The 20,123-nt window shown below is 40.2% G+C and overlaps 1 protein-coding gene across 1 annotated transcript in view; it reads left to right on the top strand.

Annotated features, from left to right (window-relative positions):
- GFRA3 (GDNF family receptor alpha 3) overlaps positions 1-10,625 on the top strand; it is a 72,791-nt gene extending 62,166 nt beyond the window's left edge. The window contains exons 6-8 of the mRNA XM_088465428.1: positions 3,146-3,280; positions 8,709-8,794; positions 9,065-10,625. Coding sequence (XP_088321554.1) covers positions 3,146-3,280; positions 8,709-8,794; positions 9,065-9,205 — 362 coding nt within the window. The 3' untranslated portion in view covers positions 9,206-10,625. The remainder of the gene's footprint in view (positions 1-3,145; positions 3,281-8,708; positions 8,795-9,064) is intronic.
- The last annotated feature ends 9,498 nt before the right edge of the window (positions 10,626-20,123 follow it).

Below are 20,123 nucleotides of genomic sequence, written 5' to 3'. Positions count from 1 at the left end.
ATGCAGTGCCCCCAGTTGTGGTCCGCCCTATGCAGTGCCCGCAGTAGTGGCCCCCCTTTGCAGTGCTCCTAGTAGTGCCCCTTAAACAGTGCCCCCAGTAGTTCCCCCTACACAGTGCCTTTTATACAGTGCCCCCAGTAGTGCCCCCTATACAGTGCCCCCAGTAGTGGTTCCCCCTATGCTGTGCTTCTAGTAGTGCCCCTTATACAGTGCCCCCAGTATTGGTCCCCCCTATTCAGTGCCTTTTATACAGTGTCCCCAGTAGTGCCCCTTATACAGTGCCCCCCAGTAGTGGTCCCCCCTATACAGTGCTCCCAATAGTGCCCCTTATACAGGGCCCCCAGTAGTGGTCTCCCCTATGCAGTGCCCTTTATACAGTGTCCCCAGTAGTGGATTCCCCTATGCAGTACCCCCAGTAGTGGTCCCCCCTATGCAATACCTCTTACACATATAGAACAGACACAACACAACACTTACCTGAATCCCCGCTCCTACCACCGTTCGCTCCTCTGTCCTCCCGCTCAGCACTATGGGAGAGATGTCATGATGTCTCTCCCATCACCCACCACAGGAGCTGGAAGGCTGAGCTCATGAGTAAGCTCCAGCCTGGCTCCGGCCATGGGTGCAGCAGCCAATGAGAGTCTGTCTGACTCTCATTGGCTGCTAAAACAAACACACCGTCTCCGGCGGCAGTGTGTTTGTTACTGTGTAGTGCGGAGCGCACTACACTGACTTGAAACCACATTCCCGGACCACGGCCGCCGGCGGTCCGATGGCGTCCAGGTCACATGCCCTCGATTCTCCCCTACTTACTCAACTGGGGTCTGTACAAGGTAAAATGCATGAAGACCTATTACTGCACATACGCAGTTAGATGACTGTACTATACTAGGATGGTGATAAACCCCTGACACATTGTCTTAACAACTGTTATCTGGCACAACCCCAAATACAGATTACGCTAAAGATCTCAACTGACTAACTACAAATTCACATACCCATGGGAGAAGTAACAATAATTTGTATCAATAAATTACCATACTCTTCTCCCATCATACAAATTTATAATAAAAGGTGGATAAGACACAGTGTTTTTCATTCCTTCTAATACATTTTTCTTCTTTTAGAGCACTCCTTACTATTAGTTGTTAACAAATATTTTACTAAATAGATTTACAGAATTTAAAGAAAATTAATACATTTGAGTTTTAATAAATTTAATTAATGTAATTCCTAGTGTCCCCACCACAAAATAACTCACTTTTTCTGTGTTCTAGTTAGTATCAATATATAAGTTCAAAGGGTAGAACATCCTAGAATAAGTTCCAGTAAAATAATTTATTAAAATAGAGAATAAGGGTTTTGGGATACAGGGAATTACTGTGAAATTGGTAGTAAACTGCTTAGTGCGGGGAACTTTTTGTGAGTATGATGGATGTGGACCATAGAGATCCTCTATAAACCACTAATAAACAAGCTGGTGTTACATCCTGTTCCAAAAACATAATATAGGTCTAAATATGCAGACAGTATGTGGATAATAGTCATAATAATTCAGCAATGCAGGTAACAATAATAGGTTTTTTTAGGTTCATTTTGTGGTAAAAAAATATTAGTTTGTTTATTATAATTGTAATGTAATGTGTGTATATGCTATGACTTTAAATGAACACACTGACTGCACAAACAAAGTAAAAATAAAACTAAAATAGAGGTAATGTTATAGCTCTTTTGGGGACTGAGTGGGAACATGGAACCACAGGGAGGCTGAGGTTCGGAATATTATAGACAAATGAACATCAGTCAGACTGCTCCTCAGTGCCAGGTGCTAGACAGTTTGTAGGGTAAGAATCAACCTGTTCAAGCCCATTATTTACTCCATTATATCCCGGAGCTTGTGCCTCTATGGTCATACCATATCATATTCACCAAAAGAGCTATAACATTGCCTCTTTTTTATTATTCTTGTATATTCCTCCATTTCTTTAATCGTATACTCCGTCAAATCCTCTGTCTTCACATCATCAGTTCTAGCTTTGTCCTCTTATTTTGCCCTTGGTATATCCTCTGCCAATAACTCTCTCTGCATGTAAAGTGAGTTGTTTATCACGTTTCCCCATATGTACAGTTTATTGTAATTCGGCAGATTTCGGAGAGTGGAATATTAGTTTCTCATTTCTGTAGTGCCCACATTTAAAGTGCATATAGGTATTTGTGTCCACTATTTTGATGTAATCACTCTGTTACTTTTTTCCTTTAATTATTAAATCCATGAATTACAATATTTCACAATTTATTCAGGGGGCCCTTCTTATTCATAAAAATCATTCTCAGTAATATAACCCGTTTTATGACGTTGCTATAAATTTACAGCAGGTATTGTCACGTGCCAGACCTTTCGGTGTACTTACCCTGACCGGCATGCTGTTTACTAGGATACTGCCAACACAGCACAGCCAGGCAGGGTGTCAATGACTGACCACAGCCAATAGCACACCTACTCATCTTTGAGGAGGGTATTTAAACCTGCTCAGTGCTTATTTATGTTGTCAGATCATCAATCTTTGCCAACTCTGTTACTTGGTCCCTGTTTGGCTCTTGATGTTCTTTGTGCCTGTTATCCAGCTTTCCCTATCCAGTTCCCTTGTTCCTGGATCTCGTGTGTTTTGTGTCTCACCGGCTTCAGTCCATTCTTGCATTGATATCCTTGTGCCTTGTCCTCATTTCTTTTAAACGATTCCTACTTGTCATGTCTGGTGCTCATGGGGATGGAGGAGGGGGTCACAGCCTGCATAGTATTAATACATCTTGCCTGGTGAATACTTGTATCGCATTAGACTCTCCACCTCTGTAGTGAGTAGTGGACGGACCATAATGGACCTGTGATAAACTTGGGAATTTGTGATAGGTAACAAGATAACTTGTGTTAACTTTTGGACTTAAGAAATGGTGTCTCTGAAATAAAACCAAAATAGTACAATGCTATAAAATTGTGAGGACCTAGATCAAAACAATTTGAGTGGTGCTAATGAAATATGCATAAGTAAGGTGTTAGAAATGGAATACCTATATGCAATAAGAGTATGACTCTTATTAAAGGAATCTATTTTAAAACACGTTATTTTATAACTCCTTTTTCACACAGGTACTGTAATGACTCCAAACTTCATCAACAATTCGAGCATGGACCTGTCGATATGGTGCACCTGTGAGGGTAGCAGTAACCAGCAGGAGGAGTGCAAGAGTATCCTGGCAATGTTTACCTCTAACAGATGCCTCCGTAAGTACAAATGCCTCCAGTGCTCAATCACAAAAGCCTCATTGGCTGCAGTACTGTGTTTTTTAATTATGTCTAAGGTTATTGGAAATTACTTGTCCACTATTAAAGGAGTTGAACGCCTAGGCAGCATTAAATGCCTACAGGACTTGATTATATTCTGCTAGAGGTGCATCAGAGTGGTGGAATTGGCTGACGATCAATATATAAAATCATAGAGTGCTCCCCTTTTTTAAAGAGCTGTTTAATCCCTCTAAGTACAGATATATCCTTGCTCATCTAGCCTCAATGCGCCATTCAGCGCCATATGCCTGGCGAGAGTGAGTCGCCAAGTGCCGTGCAACACTCCTAGCATCAGGCGTCTTTTTGTGCCAAAAATGTGTCTAACTTGCAATGCAATGTGACGAGACGCACCAGAAGTCTGTGCTGATTAATTTGATATTTAGATGCATATTTGGCACAAAAACATGCAAAAAAGACACCCGGCGCCAGCAGAGGCTCATGTGACCAGTCGCGCCACGAGGGGCTGTTTAACGTGACGGGAACAAAGATGAGTGAGGACACATCTGTATAGGCATTTTGAAGAGAGTACACTTTAATTATTACAGTTCTGTAAATAATTCTAAGAAAATGTTGAAAAGACTTTGGCCCTGATTCAGAGCCGGACACTCTGACCAGAGCGCTCGCTCTGAATCAGGGCCCACCTCCATAATTATGGAGTGTCCTCCTGGACGCTCGTATAGCTGTGGGTCACCACCCACAGCCTATACGAGCGTGCAGGTTGATGGTCACGATGGTCTTGACCATCGCGACCATCGCCACTGCGAGCCGAAGCCTGCGGTTGAGTTTCTCAACCGCAAGGCCCGGAGTGATTTTGGCTCTATCAGAGCCAAAATCACTCCCACTGACATCACTAGTGATGTCAGTGGGGCCGGCTTCTGACGGTAGGCGCTCCCTTGGGAACGCCCCCGTCTGGGAGGCACGCCCCCGGCACGCCCACCAAAGGGGGCGTGCTGTCAATCAACATCGACAGCACGCCCCCTTTGATCAGACACAACGAGCGAAGGAAAGTCCTTCGCTCGTCGCGTCTCCCTCCGTCGTGCGCATGCGCAGTGCACACCATCGACCCACTTGCGAGCGGACAGCCGCTCGCGAGTGGGTCTGAATCAGGCCCTTTGTCGCTGGGTCAGTTCTGCCAAATCATCTGCATTTGTCTATATCACAGGTTCTCAAACTCAGTCCTCAGGACCCCAAACAGTGCATATTTTCCATGTCTCCACACTAAATCAAGTGAAATAATTAGCTCCACCTGTGGACCTATTAAAATGTGTCAGTGAGTAATGATTACACCGGTGACCTGCAAAACATGACCTGAGGACCGAGTTTGAGAACCACTGGTCTATATGAGTATTGCCTTTCTGCATTAATCTGTGATAATGATAGGCATCCACTTACTATATGATACATATCATGAATTCCATATAAGTAGTAGCCCCAACATTGGGATGCACTGCACTCTGCAATACCCTGTCTAAGCAGGATTTATTAATTGGACTATATAATCCTTGTAATAATGAGTCTCTTCTCAGCATCTTCTACAAATGAATTGGTAATGCATGTATGGAGCTGCGAGCTGTAGGAGGAATGCAATAGTATCTATATTTAGTACTGTCAGCTCCCCATTATTTTAGCGTGGATGAGGAGCAGGGGTTTACTATAACTACAAGATACGTCCACCTAAAATAATTAAAAGTGAATGTCAATTTGTATCGGGCTTTTCAGGTTTCATTACTTGGCTAGAGAAATCTTTGCCTTCTTTTTTTCCAGATATTACTTGTGATCACTCCTATGATGTAACACCAGAGGTTCCCATACTCGGTCCGCAAAGCACTCTAACAGGTTTTAAGGTTATTCATGGTTGAGCACAGTTGGTTAAATCAAATTGACTGAGGTACTAATTAAGTCACATGTGCCCAAGCATGGTTATCCTGAAAACCTGGACCATTAGGATGCCTCAAGTACAGAGTTCGGGAACCTCTGCAGTACACAATAGCTATGGTAGAAGCAGAGGAAAAGCCAGAGTCTGGTCTCCTTTTCCAGCAATTATATATCCATGTTATTGTGATATAGTAGTAGCTGCTATGGAAAACAAATGTATGGCAAATCTCCCAGTGTTGGCAATACGCAGGACCTGTTTGTTTTGTGACAATCTTTAAGGTACCAATGTATAAAATAAAAATAAAAGCAATTATAAAAAATAATAAACAAAAACTGAAAAAAAGTTGAATGACAATAGTACTGCTGATATCATGAATAAATAATGCAGCAATGGTCAACTAGAGATGTGTGGGTGGTGGAAAAATTCACTATAAGGTCCTTGGGGCTCCTGTTAATTGACCGGTTATATTATTATTATTATTATTATTATTATTACATCATTACATGGGTATACAGTGAACAATATAAACAGATACACTGGTAAATACATTGATGAACAAATGTATGCTCACACACCAATTAACTCTGCAACCTTATGGCGCTACATGCCTGCCACGTCTTAGATGTTACACCACAGATAGCAATTCTTGTGCTTGATTACTTCTTCTTTTACGTCTTAATTTGCTAATAGTGTACTAAGGGGTCTATTTACTAAGCAGTGTTAGGAGACAGAGTGAAAAGTGATAAGGTGCCAGCCAATCCGCTCCTAACTGCCATCTCACAGGCTGTGTTTGAAAAATGACAGCTGGGAGCTGATTGGCTGGCACCTTATCACTTTTCACTCTGCCTCCTAACACTGCTTAATAAATTGACCCCTAAGTCACTAATCGTGTACTAAGTCGTTAATAGTCTACTTATACCCCTTTTACACCAGAGCAAAAACCTGGGTTTTTGCTGGGTCTATCCGGGTCGCAGCTCAGTGTAAAAGGGTCCCTGAAAAATAACCTGGGTCAAGTGACCCTGCAATCCAACCCAGGTAGCTACCAGGGTTGGACCCAGGATGGACCTAGGTAATGGTGCAGTGTAAACGGTTCAACCCGGGTTATCTGACCTGGATAATGCCTAAAATGAGCAGATTGGTGGTTGTGGAGCATTCACCTCCCACTTTTTATGACCTCACAGGTTTAGCAGGGCAGACCTGAGTTCAGTGTGAACAGGGCTGACCTGGGAGTAACCCAGAAAAAGGTGCAATGTAAATGGGTCTGACCTGGGTCTGACCAGGGTTGGAACCATGTCCAAAAACCCAGGTCAGACCTGGGTGTTTGGTGGAAAAGAGGTATAAGTTACTAATAGTGAGCTAGGTAACTTATACCTCTTTTCCACCAAAAACCCAGGTCTGACCTGGGTTTTTGGACATGGTTCCAACCCTGGTCAGACCCAGGTCAGACCCATTTACATTGCACCCTTGATCTGGGTTACTCCCAGGTCAGCCCTGTTCACACTGAACTCAGGTCTGCCCTGCTAAACCTGTGAGGTCATAAAAAGTGGGAGGTGAATGCTCCACAACCACCAATCTGCTCATTTTAGGCATTATCCAGGTCAGATAACCCGGGTTGAACCGTTTACACTGCACCATTACCTGGGTCCATCCTGGGTCCAACCCTGGTAGCAACCTGGGTTGGATTGCAGGGTCACTTGACCCAGGTTATTTTTCAGGGACCCTTTTACACTGAGCTGCGACCCGGATAGACCCAGCAAAAACCCAGGTTTTTGCTCTGGTGTAAAAGGGGTATAATAGTGAACAAGTAGCTAATAGTGAACTAAATAGCTAATAGTGAACTTAGTAGCTAATAGTGTACTAAACACTGTATTTAGGATTAGTATTCTTTGTCAAAAAGGTATTGGTGTAAAGTAGCAGAATAAGCATAATGATGCTGGGTGTGCATCACTGGTACTGTATTTGGGTGACTTGCACCAGACATGATTATGCTTAATCTGCTACTTTATACCACAAAATACTAATCCTAAGCACAGCACTAATAATGTACTAAAGGCCAGATTCAGAGCTTTACGCAGATCACACAGCCGCTGCGACTTTATATGCGCCCTAACGGCCGCAGCATCCAGTTTCCATACAACTCTGAATAAGGCCTTAAGTTGCTAATAGTGTACTAAGTACTTAGGGGGAGATGTACTAAGCTCTGGAAAGTGATACATTGGAGAGTGATAAACTACCAGCCACTCAGCTCCCAACTCATGTTACAGGCTGTGTTTGATAAATGACAGTTGGGAACTGAGTGGCTGGTAGTTTATCACTTTCCAATTTATCACTTTCCAGAGCTTAGTACATCTTCCCGATATTAATATATTACTCTAAGGGGAAGAGTCAAATAATCCAATATATTGTCGGAGATGAAAAAGGGAGTTAGCCTCGGCTCCCTTTTTTCTCCAATACCTGTATTAACACTCGCTAAATTAACGTGCTAATGGGTGTTAACACTGACTATCATATGTTAACACATTGAATCCATGAAAAGTTCACAGATTTGTGCATTAACTGGCTGTTTTCACCCAATAACAGCACAGTTATCTGGAATTTCTTTTAGAGTCTAATGAGACCCAAAAAGAAATCCCCGTTAAGTGGACCTACTTGAATAGCCCATGGTAAATTATCGCAGCTTATTGAATCTTCCCCTAAGACTTATATCTTAAGAAATAGTTGCATGGTGCAGTCAGAAACTGACAGTGGCGTGCCAAACAGAGCTAGTTAGCGCAACTGAGGGTAGGTGTATGTTATACAGATCTGTAGATAGATAATTACCACCCGCAGAATGCATGATTATGTAACAGACTTGCAAGAACTTACTTTCTAAATGGGTATGGGGAGGCACAGATCGGGGGTGGGGAGCAGAGCAGTGAAGTGCAAAATAGGAGGAGGTGTGGTAGGCTTCTGTAAAAAGATGAGTGTTTATGACACATTTATAGTGGGTACACACTGGGCGATATTACTGAGCGACTGCACGATTACGACATTGTAATTGTGCAATCGCTCAGTAATCGTGCCCAAATCGTGCACTCTTATGTCGGAAACGACCAGCGATGCGCACTCCCGCTGGTCGTTTCCGACATTGTCCATCGCCTGAACATGCAGCACAATCTGATGACCTCGTCAGGTTGCTGCATGTTGGGGAATGGGGGAGAGAGCCCGGCGCTGAACGATATCGTTAATGATATCGGTCAGCAGCTGTGCTCAATGTCATGAACGACATTGAGCACAGCCTGCCGGGGACACACTACACGATATCGCTCAGGGAGCATATCGTGTAGTGTGTACGCACCTTTAAAGGGAGGGAGAGAGGCAAGGCAAAGGTCTGATTTAATGCAGAACATATGTTTTCTTTGTCAAACAAGTATATAGGAATGTATACATATATAGACATTGGGTACCTTCAAGAACATATGTAACATAATATCATGCTTTTTGTTTTTTTAGACAATGCACTTGGCAAAGAAAGTTCTGAACTGACCTTTCCTACTGATGACAACAAAGGTGTATCTGTGCTTCCTGGAGTTGATCAGGTAAGGTATACCTTATTTGTGTCTTAGTGACAGCGAGATACAATGTGTGTGTATGGTCAGTGAGTGTAACTTATATTAAGTGAGGGGTGTGAGAATAGTTTATCGGTTTATTCATAGATCAGCTCTGTACTATTTTTTCCCACAGATGTCCTATAAAATAACAGAATACATGATTGTCTTTGATAAACAAAAACATTTTAACTAAATATTTCTTAGATAAATAAATAATGTTTTTGGCATTAATGTTTTTTGTATAATATTTTTTTGCAGGTATCACAAAGAAATAGCCTGTCTGTGCTTCCAGCCAGCAGAAAACTGCCATCTGATACAGCATCGGGGGTTTCCTCTCCATCTTTGGCTTGGACGCTGCTAAATCCAACATTATTTTTGTGGTTTTTGAAAGCATTTTAATTTATGCGGAAGAAGTCAAGGTGGGCTCAACAGCACAAGAGGCATGGTTCTTCATCTGGAATAGGAAAGACACCTGGAAAATACATCAGTATGTGAGATGTGTTTCTCAACCTTTGACTTAAATACTCACTGTGGACTTGCAAGACCAAGCCCACCGCTTACAATGACTATGGGAATGCAGCAGACATTAGGAGAAGCTGGAAGGTCATGCATGAGTAGTATTATGGGCAGCACCCTCTGGTGTTCATAGTGAAGCTGGACAGTTGCTTCTCTGAAGGCATTCATCCCAGAATCTGCACTCACATGTATATTATAGCAGAGAAAAGGAATATAAAGGTTTGGACTTACCATATTTCCTTCATAAGGTCAATGAGCCAGGTTCTGTGTACCTGCTAAGTGTAGACTGTACCAGTGATGAGTCCAATAATACTGTCGTTATGAAGAGCTATTGCTAATAAAGCTATATTTGTAAATCATAATCATTCTATAAATGCGATATTACATTGATCAGCTATGCGTGTGGATTTCCCCTCAGCACATGAAGTAAACTGAAAGTTCTTGAGGATGAGTGGATGATCATCTTTTTGATGAAGTCAAGAAGTCAATCTCTGGAGAAGACTGTGCTCAGAGACCTGCCACAGATAAAGACAACTTAATGGGACTTGGTTGCGAGCAGACGTATTTAGCTCTATTCTCTTTCACCCTAAGCTCTTAGATTACAGTATATCACATAAATGCAGGTTGAGAACGCCCCCCCCCCCCCCTCCAAAAACACACAGTTTGTGTTGTGGAGGAAAGTAAGTGGAGGATATTACGCACCCCAATAGTGTATTTGCTAGCTGTCACTAATTCTATCCAGCTGTCCTAACAAACATACCTGACTACATGGATGAATGCAGCTAATCAACTGACCTAGTTGAATCTGTGTGTGAGCATATGTGTATCCAGCCATTCAGCAGTTGGGCAAACATGTGGGTGCTACAAGGAGCTATTATTACGGTCAGACGAGCACCACACACACTGTCATACCGTCATTATCTACCAGTGACGTCTGCCATCAATCTCAATCTTATAACAGATGCTTATTGGGATTTTCAGTAACTTTTGGCCCTAAAACAGAAATGTTAAGCAACCTCATTTGCTTTCAGCATTGCAGTACACATTACTGGTATCTGATATAGTCTGTGTAGCACTAATTAATCCCCTTACACAGAGTAGTGATTGTTGAATCCTTATAATTCATATCTTGTGTTGTCTGGTAATCAAAACACATTAACCACAGACCATAGACTCCTCCAAGTGTACAGTAGTTTGTTACGTGATACATATGAAAATATTTGCCCATCACTATCTGGACAGTACATTAACCTACTGTATATGTAAATGATTCTATATGTGTAAAATAAAAAAAATGTCAATATTCCACAGGAAAACAATTGTATTGTGCAATTTGTTCATTAAAGTACAGTCAATGTATTTAGCTAAAGTGTAGTAAGTATTTAGATCATTACTTTGCTTTAGATCATCAATTTGTCTTGGTACATGGTTGCTGATACCGCAGGTGCTGATATGGACATACTGTATGCCAGTAAAACACACAAGTTGGTTCTGCGCATGTCCAAACAAATAAGCGCATATGCAAATTTACCCACATCTGACACTCACAACGAAAGAGGCAGGGTGGGCGCTGGTAGGGTTGGTCTAACATAGGCCTAATACAGTTGTGTAATTGTGAATAAATGCAAAATAAACATATAATCTGAGTTGGCTAAGAGCAGATTCACCACTAAGGCAGGCAGGTGCTTTTTGCAATGACTGTGCCTATTTATATATTTTACTTTGTGAGCATATTTTAATATGATTTTTGCGATGGGGAGTTACAAGTTGTATTTTGTGAGGTTTTGTTTTTTTTTGTATTTCTTTATTCCAACATAATACCATATGTGTATTTTGCTATAAAAACAAAAGTTGAAAAAACAAAGCCATGGACATGAGCTACTGGTGCAGAGTTGTACTCAATCCTGTGATCTGTTTAATGCATTTTGTGTCTTTTTTTTTTCATAGTTTAAAACTAAGGATCGTATTCAATTAGTCAGACTTTTCGCCTATTGTACTTTATGCTGCATTCACCTGTTTGAGACGCGAATTTGCAGCATGCACGTCCCCGCGATTCACCCTATTCAATTACAGAACAGCTGAAAACGCAAATAGGCGAATGCATAACAGGCGGAAAGTACTGAATAGTTTGGGGGAATCAGTCTGTACCCCAAAATAAGACTCACTGACACTGGAAATCATTACAGATGAGTACTATTAGCCCTAATAAAAGTACTTTGTGTCCTTAAGTTGTGTTAAAAGCTTTCTACAATCATATTTGTAAAAGTGGTGAAGAATGATAGAAAACAGTATTTTTGGTGTTTAAAGAAATAGTCCAGTCAAATTTGGGGTACTTGAAAATGGGCGCTAGCATATTTTTGTGTCTCTAAAGTGTACTTTAAAAAAATGTGAAAAATCCACCTGCTGCATGCACCTGATCCTAAAAACACCTGTCCCATCCCACAGCTCCCCAAGAAACCTATGTTGCTACTTTTTATCCTTGTCCCCCCACTTTTGTCATTTTTGCCCCAAAAATTACATGTCTTTTTTGGGGTGTTCTGAGGTATTTTTTTTATTTTGCTGATTTGACCTTTGGGGGGAAGGGGGGGTGTCCAAAGGGTTTTGAATCATTTCGCCACATTTACACCCCAAAATAGAGATTTTGCACTTTTTTCCGCCTGCCATTCATTAGAGAAATGTTTCCATTCGTTTCATTCCTCTTACCTTACACGTTTCAGTGCATTGAGTTTCCGCTTATGCTAAAACGTCCTGGAATTTAATTTGGAGATAAGACACAAACAGGCGAAAAGCGGCAATAGGCAAAACTCTTTTGCCGATTATAGCTTTTTGCGTCTAATTGAATCCGGTTTTAAGTAAGAGCCATTAAGTTTCTTGGGTCAAATATTGTAGCATACATTCAGGCAGGAGTTGAGATTAAATGAAAACATGATGCAAACATGACATTCCTTTCTAGACCACAAAATTGGACAAGGCATTAACTCAATTTGAATATTTTGAGGAATTTTAAATGTCAGAGTGGTTTTACAAGTGTGCACATCATGGATTATATTTATCATACTTAAAATTCGACACAAATTCCAAATACTCAATTAAACATTTTTTGGAAAACTATACAGTACATTTTTTTTATATCAAATTAGGCTCTGTCTACAAAGACAGAGGTTTTTTTTATTTAAATTCCATCTAAAATGGTATATAGTTTACCTGAATTGTGGGTCACCAATGCATTCTAATGGCTCAGTGTGGCTTTTCCTTCAACCAGGGGAGATTTAAGAAATGAGTAGACCTTCGATGGTTGGCAACCATTGATGGTCTGGTGGTATGAGTAACTAGTTTTACCATCTATAGGAGGTCATTACTGGTGTACATTGGTGGCAGAATCCCAATAGCTAATACTTGCCCGCTCTGCGCATGCACAAAGTTAAACCATCAATGGCTTAATAATTGAAACTTTCTAACCAATAATTTGACCATCAATGGACAACCTTAGAAATGAGAACGTCCATGTCCAAGTTTTTTTGTCTGGGCCCCCTTCCGATGGAAATATGGCACTGGCTGCTGAGCAGAAGATGTAGACTATGCTTTCTACATATTGCCTGGTTTGAACAGGTATCTGTGTGAATGGGGAGTTTCCAGCAAAGCAGCGCCTACAATGTTTCTATATGTTTATAAGAAATCCACACAAGCAGCAGAAAGAAGGTGATCGCTGGACTGCTGAAACCCAGATGAAGTGAGTACAGTTTTCATGGATCTCCTTTAGGTGCAAGTGTGCTGTGCTTAGTAGATAGTCCAGGTTATTGACTTTCCAAGCTGTTGTCTTCCATTTAAAGTTATCTCCAGAAATTTTCTATAGCCTTTCTTCCCTCTAAATATAACAACTGCAGCCTGTCCAATTGCCATGCGTTTCAATCAATCAATCACATTGTATTTTAATGAAATCGCTAAGTACAAATGACACATGTTGGTATTCATTAACCCAATGGAATTAAATGTAGATGGACAAATACATCAGTATTACAATAGAAATTGGTGGAACACTTTAAAATAGCGGCACAACAGGAATTTTGCAGGATCAATAGACTATTTCAGCATTGTGATATTACCAAGAAATTCCTCCAGATACGAAGGCATGGGTTCAAGCATAAGAAAGCTGGATCAGATTTCCTTCACTGTTTAATGACATGGAAGTTATTCCAACCCCAAACTGAGTTAGATCAAAGCAACAACAACAGAGGTATTATAAAGAAAGTAAGATTTTGGCTAATGACGCAGACAGCAAATCATACTTCAATTCAAATATGATCAACCCACTTTAAAAAATGTTGTGTGAATGACTTGTTGGTCACCTTCTATTGGAATGGTCTGTTTAACAAAATAAAAAAATGACATTGTTATTGGAGCCTGTTCAACCATCGGGATGTAGTCGGCATCCCGACAGTCAGGTTGCCAACTTTCAGAATCCAGAGAGATTGCGGGATTAAGTATTAGGGTCAGAGGGGAGACTTGGGGGATGGGGGAGGGTATGGCACTAGGGGGAGGGTCGGGACCCCATACCCAACCCCAACCATCTGACTAATTTTTCTAATACCTATAGATTGTAAGCTTGCGAGCAGGGCCCTCTTACCTTTATGTATGTCTTTTACGTGTGTCTTGTATGTATGTATGTATGTATGTCTGTCTGTCTTTTGCAACCCAGTAAAATGTTAATGTTGATTCAAATTGTAAAGCGCAACGGAATTTACTGTGCTATATAAGAAACTGTTAATACAAAAATAAATAAATAATAAATAATATAAACACAACAATATTACCAATGAATTTTCAACTGAAAAACTTTCATTCTTTTATAACTAAAACTTATTATTTTTTTTTAAATATGTCTGTGGCACTTATTATCAGCAAGGACTAGTGAGTGCTGCAAAAATGGTGCCATTATTTCTGTTTCACAGTATTTCAGTCTGTCTTGGATACATTTTCTCTCCCTTAGGGTTTCATTTTTTTCTGGTTAAATGAAGATGTCTGAAATCCAGCAAGCCACCTAATGGAACGGCCCTAACCGTCAGTGCTAACTCTTGTCCAGGAAATGATTTCTGTGTCTCTTTACTTGCAAAACACCACGATCCACACACAGGTCGGGCTCCTGAGCACTCCTTCCATTTCTTGCCTTCTCCTCAATCTGACCCCACATCCTATCCATTTCCAGCTGATCCCCATGCATTATCTACCACCAAGAGGAGGGGGTGGTCAAGAATAGTTAAGTGCATTAATCAGACTAACAGCTCAGAGCTAATTCCCTTTGTAATGTACTCCTATATTCCCGGTAAACAAGTGCTTGCTTTCCTCTTACAGGGAGCCAAGCCAAAAGCTAGCCATTAGTGATGCAGAGATAAGGCTCTTAGAGAAATTGTGTCCTTTGGAAGATTTTAATGACATTAAAGTGTGCACTAAATAATGAGAGGATGAGAGCTCCTTTTAAATTAATGGCATATTTGATAATTAAAGGAGAAAAGACAAGAATGGACAATTATTTAACTGCTTGTGAGTCTGCCAGCTTTCTCTTCATCAGGGTCTATCTTATTCTCATTCCAGATCACCTTTGGCAATAGCTCCACGCACTACGTGAATATAAACACAGCTTACCATCCTCACCTAAAACCTATAGCTGCATTAATTTATGTGATTAAGAATGTCATGTCTCAAGAAGACAAACAAGGATTTTCACATCTTCAAATAATATACTAAATGATTTCTGTACACTTTATCTGTTAATGCATTGTTATAGATCAAGGGTAGGCAACATGTGCACTCCAGCTGCTGTTGAACTATATATGCCAGCATGCCCTAACAGTAAATCTGTGGCAGGGCATGCTGGGATGTGTAGTTCCACATGAGCTGGAGTACTGCATGTCTGCAGTTTTTATATCCCCAATGTGAACAACTATTTGTATCAGTGATTTCAAAACTGCTGATGGGCAGATGGTGCAGGGTGTAGTCTGAATGTATCCAGGGGACAACATACAATCCTCCTCCCAGTGAAGAGAAGTATCAGAGATATCTGCTATGGTCCTTCCTTCATACATTGGGGTAATATGGGGTAGCATCATCCAAGTGTCACAGGAGCAGTCTCCCAATGCGTTTCGAGACTCAAAGGTCTCTTCTGTAAGACTTGAAGAAGAGACCTTGGAGACTCGAAACGTGTCGGCAGACTGCTCCTGTGCCACCTGGATAATGCTTTGGATTGTCCCTTGTCTGATCTATGCTGCAAGGAGCCAGTGCAGGGTATACCCGGGTACCCTGCATTTATTACACCTTCGGCTCCACTACTTCAGTCGGGTAGGATTCATCCAATTAGATTTTTACGTTTCTATCTGCTGTAAACCTTGTTATTTGTAAAGGGTACCATCACTTTTATTCTGATGTTATTCCACCTTTTACATTGGTTGAAAGCCAGAATATTTTAGCGAGTACCTTCTTTATTTTGTGTTTATCAAGGTGCTGCCTCTTTTATGCTATTTCATTTATTTATTGGACTTGATTGCATTGCTATGCGGATTCTATTCATAATATCCAGTTTTTAACGATATATATGTTTATTTATCCTGTGTTTAAAAGTAGCTCTCTCTTAGAATCTGTTTTTGTGTTTTGATAAATGTGATGTCATTTTCTTTTTATCCTTGCAATATTATTAAACGAATATTTGTTGCACATTTGTAGATACATTTTGTCCACTTATGGTTCAGAAGGAGTAGCGCCCACACTTTGATATCTCCCCTCTACTACTTCAGTTTATAGGTCTCACTAGGGAACCTTGATCTTAGTTAGGCTACTGGCTCCTAACGTAGCGCCAAGGTTGGCCCTCATGACCTTGCCACACAGAGTTACTTTACCAGGCAGGTTGGATATTTAGGAGAATGGTATTGTAAGCCCTACCAACCACTGAAACATTTGATTTCATTTGTAAACTTTACTAGTACAGGTTGAGTCTCCCATATCCAGAATGGTTGGGACCAGGGGTATTTTGGATATCGGAATATTCCGTATATTGGAATATTTGCATACCGTAATGAAATATCTTGGGAATAGGACCCAAATCTAAACACAGAATGCTTTTATGTTTTAAATACACCTTATACACACAGCCTGCAGGTAATTTTATACAATATTTTTAATCATTTTATGCATCAAAAAAAGGTTGTGTACATACATGAAATTCATTTATGTTTCATATACACCTTATAAACACAGCTTGAAGGTTATTTATACAATATTTTTAATAATTTTGTGACTTAAACAAAGTTTGTGTACATTGAACCATCAGAAAGCAAAAGGTTTCACTATCTCATTCATGCTAAAAATATTCCGTATTTTGGAATATTTGGATATTGGAGACTCAACCTGTATAACTCAGAATCTGATTAGTTGCTGGGTTCTAACACTTGTTTTGCATGCTTTTTTTTTCTATAGAACTATCCAATGAAAACAAATACTGGACAGTTGCTGCACAATTTGCCTTTGACTTCCGGTGTCATATTGTCAGCTAGGTCTGAGTGTATCACATGAGAAAGCGTGCATTGTCAGAAAGCACAATGATTATTGCATGTGCCTCAACGACCTGGCTTTATGCAATCATCTTTTATATTCTTTATGTGCTTAATATCTTAAGTAGTTATCTCCTTTCTATATATGTCCTATGACAGACCATTACTTTTCCCGAACACACACATTGTTAATAAAGCCAGGAAGAGGCCATGCATTGGAGACTTGCTCATTTTCAAATATGAAATCCCACAAATGACTTCAACACATTTAGCAACTGAATCTCTGCAAACCACATCAGCTTTTTCAATCCATTAAATAGATGAATGGAAATGAAAAAAAACAAACCAATAACCCAAACATGATTCCTGAAGAACTGGAAAATACTAGGTTGGTTGTTTACATGGCAGCTAAACCCAAGTATAAATATTTAATTTGCACTTTATTGTTTGTTGTTCCATTTATTTCTATTTAACCCTTGTGTGGCCCTAGGAAATGCTTGACCTAACCTGTAGTCACTACAGGTTAGATCAGAGATTCACAAACTCCACCAGTCCAGGTTTTAAGGATATTCATGCATGAGTCCAGATGGGTAAATCAAATTGACTAGTTAAGTCACCTGTGCTCAAGCATGGATATTGTCATGTGGATACAAAATTGTGTTTTTTTGGTACATTAGATGTTTTAATATAAAACGGTAATTCAAAAGTGTGTCTTGACAGAACAGTGTGTTTCACAAGAAAGGATAACGATCGCTGTCTGGCTTGTATAAGGGTTTATAAGAAAAGGGTTTACATTGCAAGTATAGTCAATATTGGAACCCTGTAAACTAATTCAGGAACCTTGTATTCTAATCCATGTAAATAATTGTAAATTATATTATTGCTTATGCTAATAATTGAGGCAACACTGACTCCTAATGTCTATTAGTATTCTTGTATATTTTCTAGTTGGCCTTTGTACCTTTTAAAATGCTTATTCAGGAAGAGAGCAGGGTATAAAAGTTAGTTCATTACAAATAACAGCAGCCTCGTCCTGGGACTGACTGCATAAAGTGCCTATACAATATTGATTTCAGTTCTATATGTAGACAGAGGCTCCTGGAAAGCAGCTTGAACATTTGCATCCCAAAATGTCACCATTCACAGATATCCTTAAAACATGGACTGTAATGGCGGAGTTTGGGAACCTCTGGGTAAGATCAAGCACTTCACAAGGCCTCACAAGGGTCAAACTTGCCACAGGCTTGTCAATCTTGTTATGCTGCTCAACTGTTTAATGAGTGTCTAATGTATATGGCTAATATGGCTTCACATGCCTGTTTTTAAATACATGTGTGTAATTTTATGTGATCCGCATTAAGTTTACATACAAACGTTACAATCGCTTGGTCTACAGGACAGTGCTCTTTCCTGGTTCTCATCCTACTTGTCAAATTGTATCACAAGGCTTAGTGCAAGGTCCTCTGCTTTTATCTGTCTATAGCACCTCTCTTCTAATTAGCTCTTTTGCATACCATTATTAACTGTATGCGGATGATACCCACATTTTTCAATCCTCTTCAGATCTTTCATCATCTGTGTTGGCCCACGTTCCTGAATGTCTTTTTGCCATTTCATCTTGAATGTCATTTATGTCCATTCATTCTATCAAAACAAGATTCACCAGAGAGACTACACCCCTGTGATTTTTTTCTATACTAAATAACAACCTTATGAATGGTACTACAGTATCCGGGATACAGAAATCCTCGCCATTAATTTAGTGCTGGAGGAGTGGAGACAGTTGTGAGGGTGGTCTCTTTCCTGGCTGTAACTATATACACCGACCCCAAAAATCTTTTCTACTTAAATTTCTCTCAATATTTGAATTCAAGACAAGAGACAAGATCAATGTTTTTCTCAATTTAACTGCCTGGTCTCTCACTGACCTGGCATTAATTATAGGGAAAGTGATGCCCTATCATGGTCCTTTGATTCCTCAGATTATGAGCCTCCTGCCTCACCTAAACCCCTATTGGATATAAGTTGCATCGTAGTCATCACATTTTTTGCTCCTACTAGTCACCATCATGGTTAAACCTATATCTCTCACAATCTTGAGTCCAAATTGTTATTCTGGGAACATTCCTACATACCAATTTGTCCTAATGTAGATATCATTGGTAGACTGAGTTGTTAAGACAACAAGGACCTTATGCAAGTTGCAGGAGGGAGATATTTTTCAAAAGAAGAGAAGTACTAGAACGCGAGGATATGCACTGAAACTGGAGGGAGGAAGGTTCAAAGGAAATGTGAGGAAAAATTACTTCACAGAAAGGTTAGTAGATAAGTGGAATAACCTCCCAGCAGAGGTGGTAGAGGCTAAGACAGTAGAACAATTTAAACATACATTGGATAGGCATAAGAATATCCTTACAAAGAGCTGAGGATCACATAGGGTTGAGGTTACCAATAGGTGAAAAAGGGCGGACTAGATGGGCCAAGTGGTTCTTATCTGCCGTCAAATTCTATGTTTCCATGTATGTTGACTTGTGCCATCTGTACTCAGTACATGGTGCCTTGTCAAAGTCTTATCTTGTCTCTTCTACCGCTACACATACCACACAAACATTAGCTTCCTCTTTCAATGGATTTAATTATGGGTTTTCTCTTGCATAAAGGGGACAATAATGGGTGATTGTGGACCACTTTTTCAAACCTGATTACTGCATTCCCTTCAACAGTCTTCTGTCTGCATTTATCTTGGCTAATTTATTCATCAAGGAAAATTTCCTTTTGAGATTGTCTCCTAGTTAATGGTCCAATTTGTGGACAAGTTCTGGTGGGTGTTATATTTTTTTTTGTTAAAGCCTTTGGTCATCAACTACTTTTCTTCTTTCACTTGTGCTCCATCCTCCATCACAGCACAAGAACACGGTGAGTACAATATAAGTCAAATCCTACGATGTGCTTAAGATCTAAACATTTTTCTCTGGGTTCATTTTGTAAAACCGAAAATAATCTACCTGAAAACTCCTCCGTAGACAGTTATGGAATCTTCTGTCTCCATGTCATGCCTAGCAAAGCTTCTAACTTTAGAAATCTAAATGGGTTTAATGTGACTACTAGGACTCACTCAGACAGTATGGGCTGAACACACATACAAGAAGGGAGGCCTGTCAGCTCTAATAATATATCTGAGTCTCAAATTATAAAAGATAATTGTTTTACAGGAGTAAGCAGAAAAGCAAGACCCTTGCTATTTGGTGTCCAGGGGACAAACA

Source organism: Taudactylus pleione, unplaced genomic scaffold, assembly GCF_031769625.1.
Source record: "Taudactylus pleione unplaced genomic scaffold, aTauple2 ptg001990l, whole genome shotgun sequence".
Taxonomy (NCBI): Eukaryota; Metazoa; Chordata; class Amphibia; order Anura; family Myobatrachidae; genus Taudactylus; species Taudactylus pleione.
This window is presented reverse-complemented; position numbering and strand designations above follow the sequence as displayed.